The sequence below is a fragment of the Mandrillus leucophaeus genome, unplaced genomic scaffold (assembly GCF_000951045.1).
Source record: "Mandrillus leucophaeus isolate KB7577 unplaced genomic scaffold, Mleu.le_1.0 Scaffold96, whole genome shotgun sequence".
NCBI classification, from domain to species: domain Eukaryota; kingdom Metazoa; phylum Chordata; class Mammalia; order Primates; family Cercopithecidae; genus Mandrillus; species Mandrillus leucophaeus.
Window position 1 is genome coordinate 4813392 of NW_012110474.1, and position 14863 is coordinate 4828254.

At 43.4% G+C, this 14863-nt stretch overlaps 1 protein-coding gene across 2 annotated transcripts in view; it reads left to right on the forward strand.

Annotated features, from left to right (window-relative positions):
- The first annotated feature begins 391 nt into the window (after positions 1-391).
- The window catches only part of SLC22A16 (solute carrier family 22 (organic cation/carnitine transporter), member 16), a 59206-nt gene continuing 44734 nt past the window's right edge, over positions 392-14863 (forward strand). Inside the window, exons 1-2 of one of the 2 annotated variants that reach the window (XM_011970641.1) lie at positions 808-1071; positions 2022-2087. In XM_011970641.1, coding sequence (XP_011826031.1) covers positions 998-1071; positions 2022-2087 — 140 coding nt within the window. In that variant the 5' untranslated portion in view covers positions 808-997. Of the gene's footprint in view, positions 506-807; positions 1072-2021; positions 2088-14863 lie in introns of those variants that run through there. The other variant, XM_011970640.1, reaches the window with a different exon arrangement.

Here is a 14863-nt window from a genome sequence, read left to right on the forward strand (position 1 = left end):
GGGCGTCATGCGGAAGGCCATATATTCTTGCAGCCAGTAGACTGAACCCGGACCTTGCATCCCCACCCTGGGCTCTCTCTCAGTGACAACTTTTCCCAGGTGTCGGGGCTTCCCTCCAGCGTGACGACCCCACGGATACGGTGCCAAGAGCCAGGCTGGCGGCTGGGCTGGCGGGAGAGCGGCGGGGCTGGGGGCGCCGGCACCATACGACCGCGGGCTCCGGGACCACAGCGCGCCGGGGAGGAGGCCGAGGTGGCGGGAAAAAGCCGAAGATACTTGAGGGGACGGAGGGACCAAGCGACGGAGGGAGGAACAGAGTACAGCCTCGCGCTCGTACCGAGCACTGGGACGCGCGGGGAGCGCAGGAGGCCGGGCGGGGAGGTTCGGGGCGGGGCGTGCTACCCGCAGCCCCCGGAGCTCGGCTAACTCTGCGCCCAGTGCACGGCAGCACCATGGGGTCCCGCCACTTCGAGTGGATTTATGACCACGTGGGGCACTTCGGCAGGTAGGAGGCGGGGTGGGGAGGGGGCGCCACGCGGGAGGCGGCGCCAAGGGGTCTGTTTCTTTCGGTTGCGGCAGGGTTCTCGCGCGGCGCTCGCGATCCGAAAACATCTCCACTCCCTCCTTCCCCCGCGCAGTCCGGACACAGGCGTCCAGACGCCGGCCCCAAGCTGGGCTTGTCCCCTAGGACTCTGGCAGCGGAGCCTGGCATGGTGATCAGAGGCGCCGGGCTCGCTCGGGGTGCACCTGTTGCCAGGCAGGTGGGACCTGGGTGCTCTCCGCGGCAGCCGATGCTGGAGGCCCCCCAGGGGCCAGATCGCACGCTTAGAGGGTGCCTGTGCCTGGCGGCCCGTTTCTCTAATCCCTTTTCTCACTTCCCTAGACGGCTGCTGCCCCCTTCTGCCCCGCGCCGCCGTAGGGCCTCCCTCTGTGCCTGGCAGGTATTCCCCAGGGACAACCGTTAGTCAGAGTTGGTTGCCGTTTATTAAAACCTAATATGTGCCAGGTACACTGTACCGAGAGCTTACACACAGTTCTTCATTTGATGTTCACCAGGACCCTGCAAAGGAGGTGTTCAAATCCCTATTTTAGTGATTGGGAAACTGAAGCTGGCGGGGTCAAGGACTCATAGCCAACGCATGGTGGAACCACGTTTTACCTCCGTACACCCTCTTTTCATTTGTCAAATGGATTTAAAATTTTTTAAATTATTCATTCGTGCGTTCATTTATGGACAGAGCTCCTTTATCTGACTCAAGAGTGCTTTGAGAAGAGAGGAAGCCGGGTGAGGGGCCATGCAGCGTGACGGCCGGAGATTTGGAGCTGCGTCTGAATCCTGGCCTGCTACTTACCTCTGATATGATTCTGGAGATACTTTGTGTCTCAGTTTCCTATCCAGAAAATGGGAATTAGGCTTAGCGAAGAGATGATGTGGTGCTGTACTTCAAGGTGGAAGGTTGTATGCGTTTTGGTTTTGATTCCCAGTGTCTGCAAAAAAGAGCTGTTAGGACGGAGGAAAGGGGCAAGAAGCCCCAGCTGTTCCCTGCTTCCTTCTGCTTGCATCATTGAACGCTGTCTTGTGCCTGGCTTGGTCATAAGCCGTTGGTACGTGTTACTTCCTTTAATTTTCACTACAGCCTAATAAAGTTGGTAGTATCACCCTCTTTTCACAGATGAGAAAAACAAGGTTTCTGCCTAAGCATAAATCTAATACTAGCAGGGCAGAATTGGATGCCATTGGATGCCCATCACCTCCACAGCCCACACTCTCAACCATGATGCACTCCTGAGCACGGTTGGGTGACGGTCCCTCGGCTGGGCCAAGCTCTTTATGTATGATCTCATTTCATCCTTTTGGAAGCAGAATAGCACAGAGGTTAAAAGATCAGTTTTAAGGCTGGATGTCTGAGTTCCCATTCTGGCACTACCACACATTAACTATATGGTCTTGAGCATATTATTGACCACTTTCTTATCCGTAAAATGAGGCTAATAATAGCAGTACAAATGTTTTCAAATAGGAGTAGTGAAAATGTGTATATGAGGACTCCGCATGCAGTTTCTCATCCTCACAGTAACTCAATGAGGTAGGTGGTACTAACACCTTAGGTCCCCTGTGTTTTTTAGGGATTAGCTGAGATAATTATATTAGCTCGTGTTTGACTAAGGTACCCTATCAAACAGATTCCTCAACTGGAAGTTTATAACTCTCCAGCTGAACTGCCCACAGCAGGATCTGTGCCACAAGGCCATTCAGGGGCCCTGACAGGTGGGGCAGCTCTGCCATCCATGGCATCGGGCTCCCTGTCTGTGCCTGGAGCAGCTGCTCATCCATAGTGACAGCTCACTATGGTGAAGAGGGGCCAAATGGGTTTGAGGAGACAGCTCTTAGCTGGCCACCATAATGTATGCAAAAGTCTTATTATTCAGTAAGTTCTCAATAAGTCATGGCTATTATTGTTACCTGAGTTCCCATATTGGTGGTCAGGGTTGACTTGTGAAAGCAGCTTACAGGAGGGAAAAGGGTAACAAACCAATGCTTATACAGTAGAAGGTGGAAACAGTGTGACTGTAACACAGTACCCCATTTTTCTCAGATATTTGTTCTAATTGGTCTCTATCTTTATAAACAGAAAAGAAAGTTATTGTGATGATTATTTAGTCCTCTTTTTAAGGGAACCTAGTGAAAGTGTTAAGTAGAGCAGTGGTCTCCAACCTTTTTAGCACCAGGGACCCGTTTTGTGGAAGACATTTTTTCCACAGACCTGTGGTGGGGTCGGGGGGATGGTTTCAGGATGAAACTGCTTCACCTCAGATCATCAGGCATTAGATTCTCACAAGGAGCTCTCAGCCTAGATCCCTTGCACGTGCAGTTCACAATGGGGTTCACGCTCCTGTGAGAATCTAATGCCACGGCTGATCTGACAGGAGGTCGAACTTAGGAGATAATGCTCCCTGGTCACTGCTCACCTCCTGCTGTGTGGCCCAGTTTCTGCATGGACCAGTACTGGTCTACGGCCCGGGGCTTGGGGACCCCTAAAGTAGACAACCCTGATTACCTCTCATTTCTCATTGATCATTTCTTGAATAAGGAAGCACTATTCTAGTCACCTTGAAAAGGGGGAAAACAGGCCAGGTGCGGTGGCTCATGCCTGTAATCCCAGCACTTTGGGAGGCCGAGGTGGGCAGATCACGAGGTCAGGAGATTGAGACCATCCTGGCTAGCACGGTGAAACCCCATCTCTACTAAAAATACAAAATATTAGCCGGGTGTGGTGGCGGGCGCCTGTAGTCTCAGCTACTTGGGAGGCTGAGGCAGGAGAATGGCTTGAACTCGGGAGGCGGAGCTTGCAGTGAGCCGAGATCGTGCCACTGCACTCCAGCCTGGGCAACAGAGCGAGACTCTGTCTCAAAAAAAAAAAAAAAAAAAAAAAGAGGGGGGAAACAGGATACCTGAGAAGCACTAAAATACCATTCCAGGATTTCTCCTGAAACCATATTGTAGTTCCATAAACTTCACAGCTGAAGCTCCATATGGAAAGAAATTGAGGAGACTGAGATTTAGGCACCTGTGTTGGGAGGACCTGAACCTGGATCCCTGAGTTAGCTGTCCTGGGATAAGAGAAGTGATGGTTTAAAAGTTTGGAGTTGGAATATGGAGCCTGTGGCAGACCTTCATGGATGGACAGAGGTAGGGTTTTGTCTTTTTTTTTTTTTTTTTTTTTTTCAATATGTAGTTTTTCTGGTGATTTTTGGACATCAGCATATGAACATCATAACATCTACCATTTATATACAGCTATGGTGTGCCATACAGTGCTTTCCAGGTGTTAACTCATTTCATTCCCACAAAGCCCATTGTTCAAATGAGGAAACTGAGGCACAGAAAGGATAAGGATCTTGCTCATGGTCCCTGGTGGTAAGTAACAGGGCCAAGATCAAACCTTGGCAGTCTGGCTCCAGAATCCATGCTCTTAACCACGATGGGCTCCACCAGTTATGCTTTTATGTGGAATGATATAATCTAGGACTGAAAGCAATTTTCTTCATCGGTCACCCAGATTGCATGGGCCCATTGCCTGGGGCTTCTGGCCACCCTTGCTCTCCCTCGCCTCTGGGTTTTCTGCCGATTGTGTTTGTGTGATTCTTTTTCCACTCATATGTCGTATCTATAAGCCTGTTGTCCTGGTGGACCCCTAGGTTGGGTACATGCATGACACCTTTGAGGGCCAAGAACCTTTGTAAAGGAGAGAGTGATGTGTTAGAATGCTAGATGCCTAAGGAAATGGGGTTTGCTTTTTCAAGAAGTTATTCTTGCAACAGTGAAAGGGAAATTTGAATTGAAGGAGTGCTTAGGACCTTTCTAGCACATGGAAAGTGTGTTTATGTGAACTAGCATGGCTTGATTGGGGGCCACTTAGTGGTTGTTTTTGGGGTATAAGATATGAGAGTGAGAGAGGCAGGAGGTAAGCTTACAGTCATCTCCATGAGTGTTTTTGTATGTCATACTGCAGAGTTTGGGTATCAGAAGATTACTTTGCAGTGCAGAGGGTGGATTGGAGGGGCAGCAAGTGGGGCAAGGGGGCCAGTGAAGACCTAGATAAGAGCCCAGGTGAGAGAGAAAGAGGGTCTGGACAGTGGGAATGTGGGCAGGGAGAACCAGAGGGTTTTAGCAGGCGGAGTTGATGGGACCTCTTGGCCCTAAGGCATGAAGGAGAAGTGAAAGGGACCACATGCCCCTCCTAGCCCACCCCATGCCCCATGCCCAGGATTTCTAGTTTGTGTGGGTGATGGTACCCTAAACTCAGAAAGTTACCTTCCAGGTGGGGCAGGCCTAGATACTGAGCTCAGTTTGAGATTGGTTTACCTTGCGTTCCTTGTGGGAATTCCAGGCAGAGACATCCAGTGGGAAGTTGGGTAGATAATCTGTTGCTCAGGGAAAATGCCCCCTTGTCAATATGGATCAGCTGGCCATCCAGGGCTGCAGTCCAGCTGGCCAGTGCCTTGTGGACAGATTAGGCATGCCTTGGCACCTGTTCCAGCTGTGCCTCAGCAGGGGCGTTGCTGAATACTTTTCCCTCTCCCTGGGCCCTGTAGATAGAAAACTTTTAAATTGATATATTGCATATGTGCAGAAAAGTGTGCACCATAATCTACAACCTGATGAGCTGTCATACAGTGAACACACCCACGTTACGCCCGCCGAAATTATCTCCTCTTATGCCTTCTCCCAAGCTGTACTCCATCCCTGTCCCCCAAGCTCACCACTCTCCTTACATCAACCATACTAAATGTTACATAAGTGGGGTAAAAAGCACGTGCCCTTTGGCTTCTTTTGTTCCACACTGTGTTTGTGAGATCCACCCATATTGTGTGTCACAGTAGTTAGTCGATTTTCATAGCTACCTAGTATTTAATGGCAAGAATATTTCACGGTTCATTCATTGACTGTCAACAGACATTTGGACTGTCTCCAGGTTGGGCTTGTTATGAGTTGCCTTTCTCGCATTTGTCTTTTAGGGTACGGTTATGCGTCGCTTAACGACAGAGATGCTTCTGAGAAGTTCATCATTAGGTGATTTTGTTGCTCTGCAAACATCACAGACTATATTTACACACACCTGGATGGTACAGCCTGCTACACACTTAGGCTCTATGGTATAGCCCACTGCTCCTAGACTACAAACCTGTACAGCATGTTATTGTACTGAATACTGTAGGCAATTGTAACACGATGGGAAGTATTTGTGTACCTAAACATGGAAAGGGTATAGTAAAAATATGGTATTAAAATTATAATCTTGTGGGACTACTGTTGTATATGTGGTTCATCATTGACTGAAACGTCGTTTTGTGGTGTGGGGCTCTACTTGTGTGTGCTTTTCGCTGCGTATATACCTAGGAGATGATGTCACAGGTGGTGCATGTGGTCAGCTGCCAGATAGTTTTGCAAAGTGCTTATAAGAAATGTCACCCTCATAGGCTATTTATTGGTTTTTCAGTTGCTCCACAGCAATTGTCCAGTATTTTGAATGTCAAGCCTTGTGTCAGTACATAGTTTAACCAGAAAAGTAGATATCCTGGGGCAATGTTTTCATCCGTATCAGCATCTCCTAGGAAGCTTCTTAAGCTTGTAGAGGCCTTGACTCCACCTTAGACCTCCTGAATCACGATTGCTAAGAGGGGGGCAGAAAAGACAAATCCTCGCTTCAGAGGCCTGCCAGGGTGGGTGCTGTGTTGGGGTGTGTGTGTGTGTGTGTATGTGTGTGTGCAGAAGAGAAAAAGAGACAAAGAGAGGAGAGGGGAAGAGAGAGAGAATAATTCTGGTGATGACTGTGGGGGTCAGCTAGCTGAGGAAGAAAAAACTGAGGCCAGAAAGGTAGCAACAAACTGAAGAAGCTGGTAGGATCTGAAGACTGGATGTCTGAATGGTGCTGGAAATGGGGTCAGTGGGAAGGACGGGGGGAGTAAGAGGGTGGGAGGTCATAGTCAGAACGTGAGCTTTTCAGTGGTGGAGCTGCTCCAGGTGGTGAGACTAGTTAGGGAACAAACCCAAATGCCTCAGGTAAACTTTAGGCAAATTATACATGCTGCTGTTTGCAGGGGCTGTGTTGTCATTTGCTGAGTTGAAATTTCAGGGATGGGAGTCAAAGAATATAAATATGTGCGTCATACATACATGATTTATGTTCTATTTCCAGTCATATTCATATGGGATTGTTATTATAGGATGCTCCTTAGGCCCTCAACAAAATTTAGTTTCAAGAGGACCTGATTTTTATGCCTCTTATTGCCATGGTGTCTAGTGGGTAGATGGTGGTCCATGATGAGCCACACTGTAATGATCTGAATGGAGTGATTCTCAGACTAGGAATGCTCCTTTAGTTAAAAACTACATGCTACCCTTTCTCTCTGGGATCTCCTAGGAGTATCTATACTTTTGTCATACTTTCACCATAATTTCTTTAACCAGTCTCCTGCCAATGGACATTTCAGTTTTCTATGTTTTGCAGTTATAGACAGTGCTGAAAATGAAATTTATAAATTCACTTTGGGATAGTTGATATCTTTGTGATGTTGACTACTGGTTACTTTTAGGGAAGTTAAGTTTTATTATTATCAAAAGCAGACAGTAACACCCATTAGTGTAATGTCTTTTAGCAAAACAGAGACACCTAGGTGCTTGATTTTACAAAAAACTAGTGCATATGAACTGTTTTCTTAGGCAAGATTAGTTTTCCATTTTATTTACATCAGCGATTCACTAAGCAAAGATTTTTTTTTGTCTGTACAGTTCAGCTAGCTCACAAACTCTGATGTATGTTGAGATGATTAAATGAGATAATGAGTGTGAACATGCTTTAAAGTATGATCCAATGTAAGGTGTTAGTATTTATTTATTTATTTTTGAGACAGGGTCTCTCTCTGTTGCCCAGACTAGAGTGCAGTGGCGCGATCTTGACTCACTGCCACCTATGCTTCCAGGTTCCAGTGATTCTCCTGCCTCAGCCTCCTGAGTAGCTGGGACTGCAGTCGTCCACCACCATGCCTGGCTAATTTTTGTATTTATAGTAGAGATGGGGTTTCACCATATTGGCCAGGCTGGTCTTGAAATCCTGACCTCAAGTGATCCACCCTCCTCAGCCTCCCAAAGTGCTGGGATTATAAGCATAAGCCACTGCGCCTGGCCTGAGATTAGCATTATAGAATAAGCACAGTGACCAAGACAATGCTGAATAAGCTGCTATGTACAGCACAGGCAGGTGTGAACAGAATAGAGTGGAGAGGAGAGAATTGACTTCTGCTGTGTAAGATGAGGCCCATCTACAATCTGTGCAGTAGAAGCAGACTGGACTGCACTGTAAGGTCAAGGAGTCTCTTAAGAGAGCCATTTTTATTGACTGGAAGATGCTTCCTGAGAAAATGCCAGGGAAGGAAGAAACACCTCCTGAATGGACAAGCCTGCTTCCCAAGGGCAGGAGACCCATCAGCCATGCCAGGTGCTCACCCCCATGAGGCCACAGGCAATATAGCAACCCCAAGGCTCTGTGGTGACATGGCAACCAGTGCAGGGGCTGGGGACGAGGGATTCCAGCCTGGAGGTGTGAGGGTCAGCACCACTCATCTTCAAACCAAGATGTTAGTCTGTGGGGTCTTTTGAGCAAGAGCAACACAAGCCTGTCTTCTCAGCCTACTCTTCCTGCCCAGCCCCTCTGTCTACGATGGACTGAGGCTGATTTCTTTTTTTCTTTCTTTCTTTTTTATTTTTATTTTTATTTTTATTTTTTTGAGACAGAGCCTTGCTCGCTCACCCAGGCTGGAGTGCAGTGATGCGATTTTGGCTCACTGAAACCTCTGCCTCCCAGATTCAAGCAATTCTCTTGTCTCAGCCTCCTGAGTAGCTGGGACTACAGGCACGTGCCACTCTGCCTGGCTAGTTTTTGGTGTTTTTAGTGGAGACAGGGTTTCAGCATGTTGGCCAGGCTTGAGAACTCCTGTCCTCAGGTGATCCACCTGCCTTGGCCTCCCAAAGTGCTGGGATTACAGGCATGAACCACCATGCCCGGCCTGATTTCTGATCATTTTACTGTTGGCAGGGACATGTTAATATTTCCTGGAAAAAACAGAGCTAGCTCCCATTAGCCCATCAAGCACTGGGGCTCCAAGCTCTTCTCTTGGCTGCTCATCCCAAAGAGACCCTAAGAATAGGAATTAGTGTGTTCTCTCTCATCCTGGAGCTAGAAGAACACTACTTACTTCCCACCTGCATTTTGCTTTGTATTTTTCTTTTGTGGACTAGCTAGCTACCAGGGCCAGTGTCACAGATAGAGTTCAGTTTTGAAACTGTGGCCAACATGACCAGCCTGTGGTGTCCTGATAGCCACAAGACTTGAAATTAATTCCATTCAACCTATTATTTATCTACATGAGGTTCTATGATAAGTGAGGAGTGGTGGCTACATGCCAGCCTGGGTTATCTGTGAGGACTTGGAGAGGTCACTAGGTTGCGATAGTCTCCAAAGCAGGGTGTGTTCACCAGTGGGGGGTAGAGATGATCCCTTGGAGTGCCACCAAAAAAACACCCATTTTATATATGAACGTGTGTATAAAAGTCAATACGTACAAATGGAAGTTTATATTTCCATATACATAATATGTTAATTTAGCATTATATGAATATGTGTGTGTACATATGTTCACTTTATATGTCGACATGCACATCTGTGTGCACACACACTTTTAAAAATTTAACTGATGGGACACCCAGGCTAAATTTTTGGATACACTGGCCTATTGAACATCTCTCTTTACCAGGGTACTGAGCATGAGTCAATTTCAGCGCTGTTCATTTTCAGCCCAAGGTATTCTCTAGCATGCTATAGCCACTGCACTACACACTGTGCTGGGTGCTATGGGAGATACGAAAGTGACTGAACCACAGTTTCTGCTCTGATGAGACTTCAGCTCAACCTTTTGTAGGACTTCTGTTGTTGGTTTGGTAGAGAAATAGAAAACATTCACCTGGTGTTCTTTAAAAAAATCAACATAAATAACAGAACGGTACTGCTGCTGCATGTTGTGTTCATAGAAGAGAAGGAACAATGGGGACTAGAAAATGCATAAATGAGTGAGAATGGGAAAGGGGGAAGCAAGTAAAAAGACAGGACTGAGAGAAGCTGTCAGTGAAGGATAAAGAGACTGAAAATCGGTATTTAGGTTGGAGGGAAAAAAAAAACGTGGAGAGAGAGGAGTATGAGAGGAACAGGCTAGACCAGTAGGTCTCAAAACGTGAGAGTTCTTGTAGGTCTTTGAAGTCTGCAAGGGCAAAACTTTTTCCTAGCAATACTAAGATATTAGCTGTCTTTTAAAAAACTCTCATTCTCTCATGAAAGTACAGCAGAGTTTTCCAGAGACTAGGTGATGTGTAATAACACATCAGATTGAATGCAGACACAGACATGAGAAACCAGCTGTCTTCTATTAATGCAAGTATTAACTGTGAAACAGTGCCACTCTTCTTACTAATTTTGTTTCATTTTGTTTGGAACACTATAACTATATGTTATTTAATGTTAATATCTAGTGAATTTATTAAATTTAATGAATTACTAAGCATTTAAAAATTTCTCCATTTCCAGCCCTTTTTCTTTTGCCTTAGGAATTGCATTTATTTTTATTTTTGTTATTTTATTTCATTTTAGATTCAAGGGTACATGTGTGGGTTTGTTAAATGGGTATATTGTGTAATGGTGTGGTCTGGGCTTCTAGTGAACCCATCATCCAAATAGTGAACATTGTACCCAATAGGTAATTTTTCAACCCTCATCCCTGTTCCCTCTCTTTCTTCTTTTGGAGTCCCCAGTATCTATTATTTCCATCTTTATGTCTATGTGTACCTATGGTTTAGCTCCCACTTATAAGTGAGAACATGTGATATTTAGTTTTCTGTTTCTGAGTTAGTTCACGTAGGACAGTCATTTCCAGCTCCATCCATGTTACTGCAAAGGATGTGATTTCATTCTTTTTTATGGCTGCATAGTGTTCCATGGTGTGTATATATGCCACATTTTCTTTATCCAGTTAACCATTGATGGACACTTAGGTTGATTCTTTGACTTTGTAATTGTGAATAATGCTGTGATAAACAGACAGGCGCAGGGATCTTTTTGATATAATGATTTCTTTTCTTTTGGGTAAATAACCAGTAATGGGATTGCTGTATCAAATGGTAGTTCTATTTTTGGTTGTTTGAGAAATCTTGATAATGTTTTCCATAGGGGTTGTACTAATTTATATTCCTGCTAAGAGTGTATAAGTGTTCCCTTTTCTCCACAGCCTCACCAATATCTGTTATTTTTGACATTTTAATAATAACTATTCTGAATGGTATGAGATGATATCTCATTGTGGCTTTAATTTGCATTTCTTTCATGATTAGTGATACTGAGCATTTTTTTCCTGTTTGTTGGCTGCTTGTATGTCTTCTTTTGGAAAGTGTCTGTTTATGTCCTTTGCCCACTTTTTAATAGGGTTATTATTATTTTTTGTATTAATTTGTTTGAGTTCCTTATGGATTCTGGATATTAGCTCTTTGTTGGATGCATAATTTGGTTTGCAAATATTTTTCCCATTCTGTAGCTATATACTCTATCGATTGTTTCTTTTGCTATGCAGAAGCTTTTTAGTTGAATTAATTCCCATTTGTCTATTTTTGGTTTTGTTGCATTTGCCTTTGAGGACTTGGTCATAAATTCTTTGCCTCAGCTAATGTCCCAAAGAGTTTTTCCTAGGTTTTCTTCTAGTGCTTTTAGAGTGTCAGGTCTTACATTTAGGCCTTTAATTCAACCTTAGTTAATTTTTGTACATGGTGAGAGATAGGTATCCAGTTTCATTCTTCTGCATGTGGCTAGCCAGTTTTCCCAGCACCATTTATTGAATAGGGAGTCCTTTTCCCATTGCTTATTTTTGTTGATTGTGTTGATGGTCAGTTGCTTGTAGGCGTGTGGCTCTATTTATGGATTCTCTATTTTGTTCCATCCGCCTGTGTGTCTATTTGTGAACCAGTTCCATGCTGGTTTGGTTACTATAGCCTTGTAGTATAGTTTGAAGTCAGATAATGTGATGCCTCTGGCCTGGCTCTCTTTGCCTAGGATTGCTGTGGCTATTTGGGCTCTTTTGTGGTTCCATGTGAATTTTAGAATAGTTTTTTCTAATTCTGTTAAAAACAATGCTGATTCTATAGGAATTGCATTGAATTTGTAGATTGCCTTGGTCAGTATGGTCATTTAAATGATATCGATTCTTCTTTTTTTTTTTTTTTTTTTGAGACAGAGTCTTGCTCTGTCACCCAGGCTGGAGTGCAGTGGTGCGATCTCCGCTCACTGCAACCTCCGCCTCCCAGGTTCGAGCAATTCTCCTGCCTCAGCCTCCCGAGTAGCTGGGACTACAGGCGCCTGCCAACACACCCGGCTAATTTTTTGTAATTTTAGTGGAGACGGGGTTTCACCATGTTAGCCAGGATGGTCTCAATCTCCTGACCTTGTGAGCCACCTGCCTCGCCCTCCCAAAGTGTTGGGATTACAGGCATGAGCCACCGCGCCTGGCCCAATTCTTCTAATCCATGAGCATGGGGGATGTTTTTCCATTTTTTGTGTCACTTCTGATTTCTTTCATTAGTGTTTTGTAGTTCTCCTTTTAGAGGTCTTTTACTTCTTTGGTTAAGTGTATTCCTAGGTATTTTGTGTGTTTGTGTGGCTATAATAAATGGGATTGACTTTTTGATTTAGTTTGCAGCTCGAGTGTTGTGTAGAAATGCAACTGATTTTTGTACATTAATTTTGTTTGTTGAAACTTTACTGAAGTTGTTTATCAAGTCTAGGAGTCTTTTGGAGGAATCTTTGGGATTTTTCTAGGTATAAGATCATGTTGTCAGGGAACAGAGATAATTTCACTTTTTTTTTTTCAATTTGGATACCTTTTGTTTCTTTCTGTTACCTAATTGCTATGTTTAGGATTTCTAGTGCTATGCTATTTAGGAGCTGTGAGAGCGAAATCCTTCTCTTGTTCTAGTTCTTAAGAGGAATGCATTTTACTTTTCCCCATTTAGTATGATGTTGGCTATGGGTTTGTTATATACAGCTCTTATTATTTGGAGGTACGTTCCTTTGATGCCTAGTTTGTTGAGTTTTTTTTTTGTTTTTATCATGAAGTGATGTTGGATTTTATCAAATGCTGTTTCTGCATCTATTGAGATGACCTTATGTCTTTTGTTTTTAATTTTGTTTATGTGGTGAATCACATTTATTGACTTGCATATGTTGAACCATCTTGGCATCCCTAAAATAAAACCCACCTGATTGTGATGGATTATCTTTTTGATGTGCTGTTGGATTCAGTTTGTTAGTATTTTGTTGAGGATTTTTGTATCTATGTTCATCAGAGATATTGGCCTGTAGTTTTCTTCTTTTTGTTGTGTTCTTATCAGATTTTGGTATCATTATGATACTGGTTTCATAGAATGATTTATGGAGGAATTCCTCTTCCTTAATTTTCTGGAATGGTTTCAATAATATTGGTTTCAGCTCTTCTTTGTACATCTGATAAAATTCAGCTGTGAATCCATCTGGTCCTGGGCTCTTTTCTTGTCATAGTTGTTATATTTTTTTTGTTACTGATTCAGTTTCATTACTCGTTATTGGTCTGTTCAGAATTTCTATTTCTCTTGAGGGGTTGTATGCTTCCAGGAATTTATTCATGTACTCTGGGTTTTCTAGTGTGTGCACTTAGAGATGTTCATAGTAGTCTCTGATGATCCTTTGTGTTTCTGTGTTATCAGTTGTAATGTTACTTTTATCATTTCTGATTGTGCTTATCTGAATCTTCTCTTTTTCTTTGTTAATCTAGCTAGCCATCTAACAGTTTTGTTTATCTTTTCAGAGAACCAACTTTGTGTTTTGTTGATCCTTTGTATGAGTTTTTTGGTTTCAATTTAACTGAGATAAAGTCTGCTCTGATCTTTGTTATTCTTTTCTTCTGCTAGTTTCATGTTTGGTTTGTTCTTGATTTTCTAGTTCCTTGAGGTGTGGCATTAGCTTGTTAATTTGAGATCTGTCTTTTTGATTTAAGCAATTAATGCTATAAGCTTTCCTCTTAGCACTGCTTTTGCTGTATCCCAGAGGTTTTGGTATGTTGTGTCTGTTTTCATTCATTTCAAAACATTTTTTAAATTTCTGCCTTTATTTTATGGTTAACCCAAAAGTCATTCAAGAGTGAGTTGTTTAATTTCCATGTACTTCTGTGGTTTTGAGGGTTCCTCTTGGTATTGATTTCTAATTTTATTCCACTGTGGTCCAGGAAGATCCTGATGTGATTTTGACCTTTTCTTTTCTTCTTTTTTTTTTTTTTTTTTTTTTTTTTTGCATTTATTGAGACTTGCTTTGTGGGCAAGCATATGGTGAATTTTAGAGAGTGTTTTATGCACAGATGAGAAAAATATATATTCTGTGGTTGTTGGATGGAATGTTCTGTAGGCGTCTCTTAGTCCATTTGGTCAAGTTTGCATAATCAAAGCAACAGATCAAGCTCAATGATCTGTCATCATTGACAGCTTATTCGTGTCAATATGGTATTGAAGTTCCTTTTATATGACTCTTTTATATGACTGTCTATCTATTTTTGTAAGTCTAGTAGTATTTGTTTTATAAATCTGGGTGCTCTGATACTGGGTGCATATATATTTAGGATAGTTAAATCTTTTTGTTGAATTAGACCCTGTATCATTAGATAATGCTATTCTTTGTCTTCTTAACTGTTGTTACTTTAGAGACTGTTTTATCTCATATAAAAAGAGCAACTCCTGCTCCTTCTTGTTTTCTATTTGTATGACACATCTTTTTACACCCCTTTACTTTAGGCTATGGGTATCTTTACATATTAGGTGGTCTCTTGTAGGTAGCAGATTGTTGGGTCTTTTTTAAAAAAAAAATCCATTTTGCTGAACTATATCCTCTAAGTGGAACATTGAGGCTGTTTACATTTAAGGTTAATAATAATATGTGAGGTTTTGTTCCCATCAGAGTTTTGTTAGCTAGTTGCTCTGTAGTCTCAATTGTGTAATTGCTTTATGGGATCTGTGAACTTTGTACTTATATGTGATTTTATGGTGATTTTTTTTTTTTTTGAGACGGAGTCTCGCTCTGTCGCCCAGGCTGGAGTGCAGTGGCTGGATCTCAGCTCACTGCAAGCTCCGCCTCCCGGGTTGACGCCATTCTCCTGCCTCAGCCTCCTGAGTAGCTGGGACTACAGGCGCCCGCCATCGCACCCGGCTAATTTTTTTGTATTTTTAGTAGAGACGGGGTTTCAC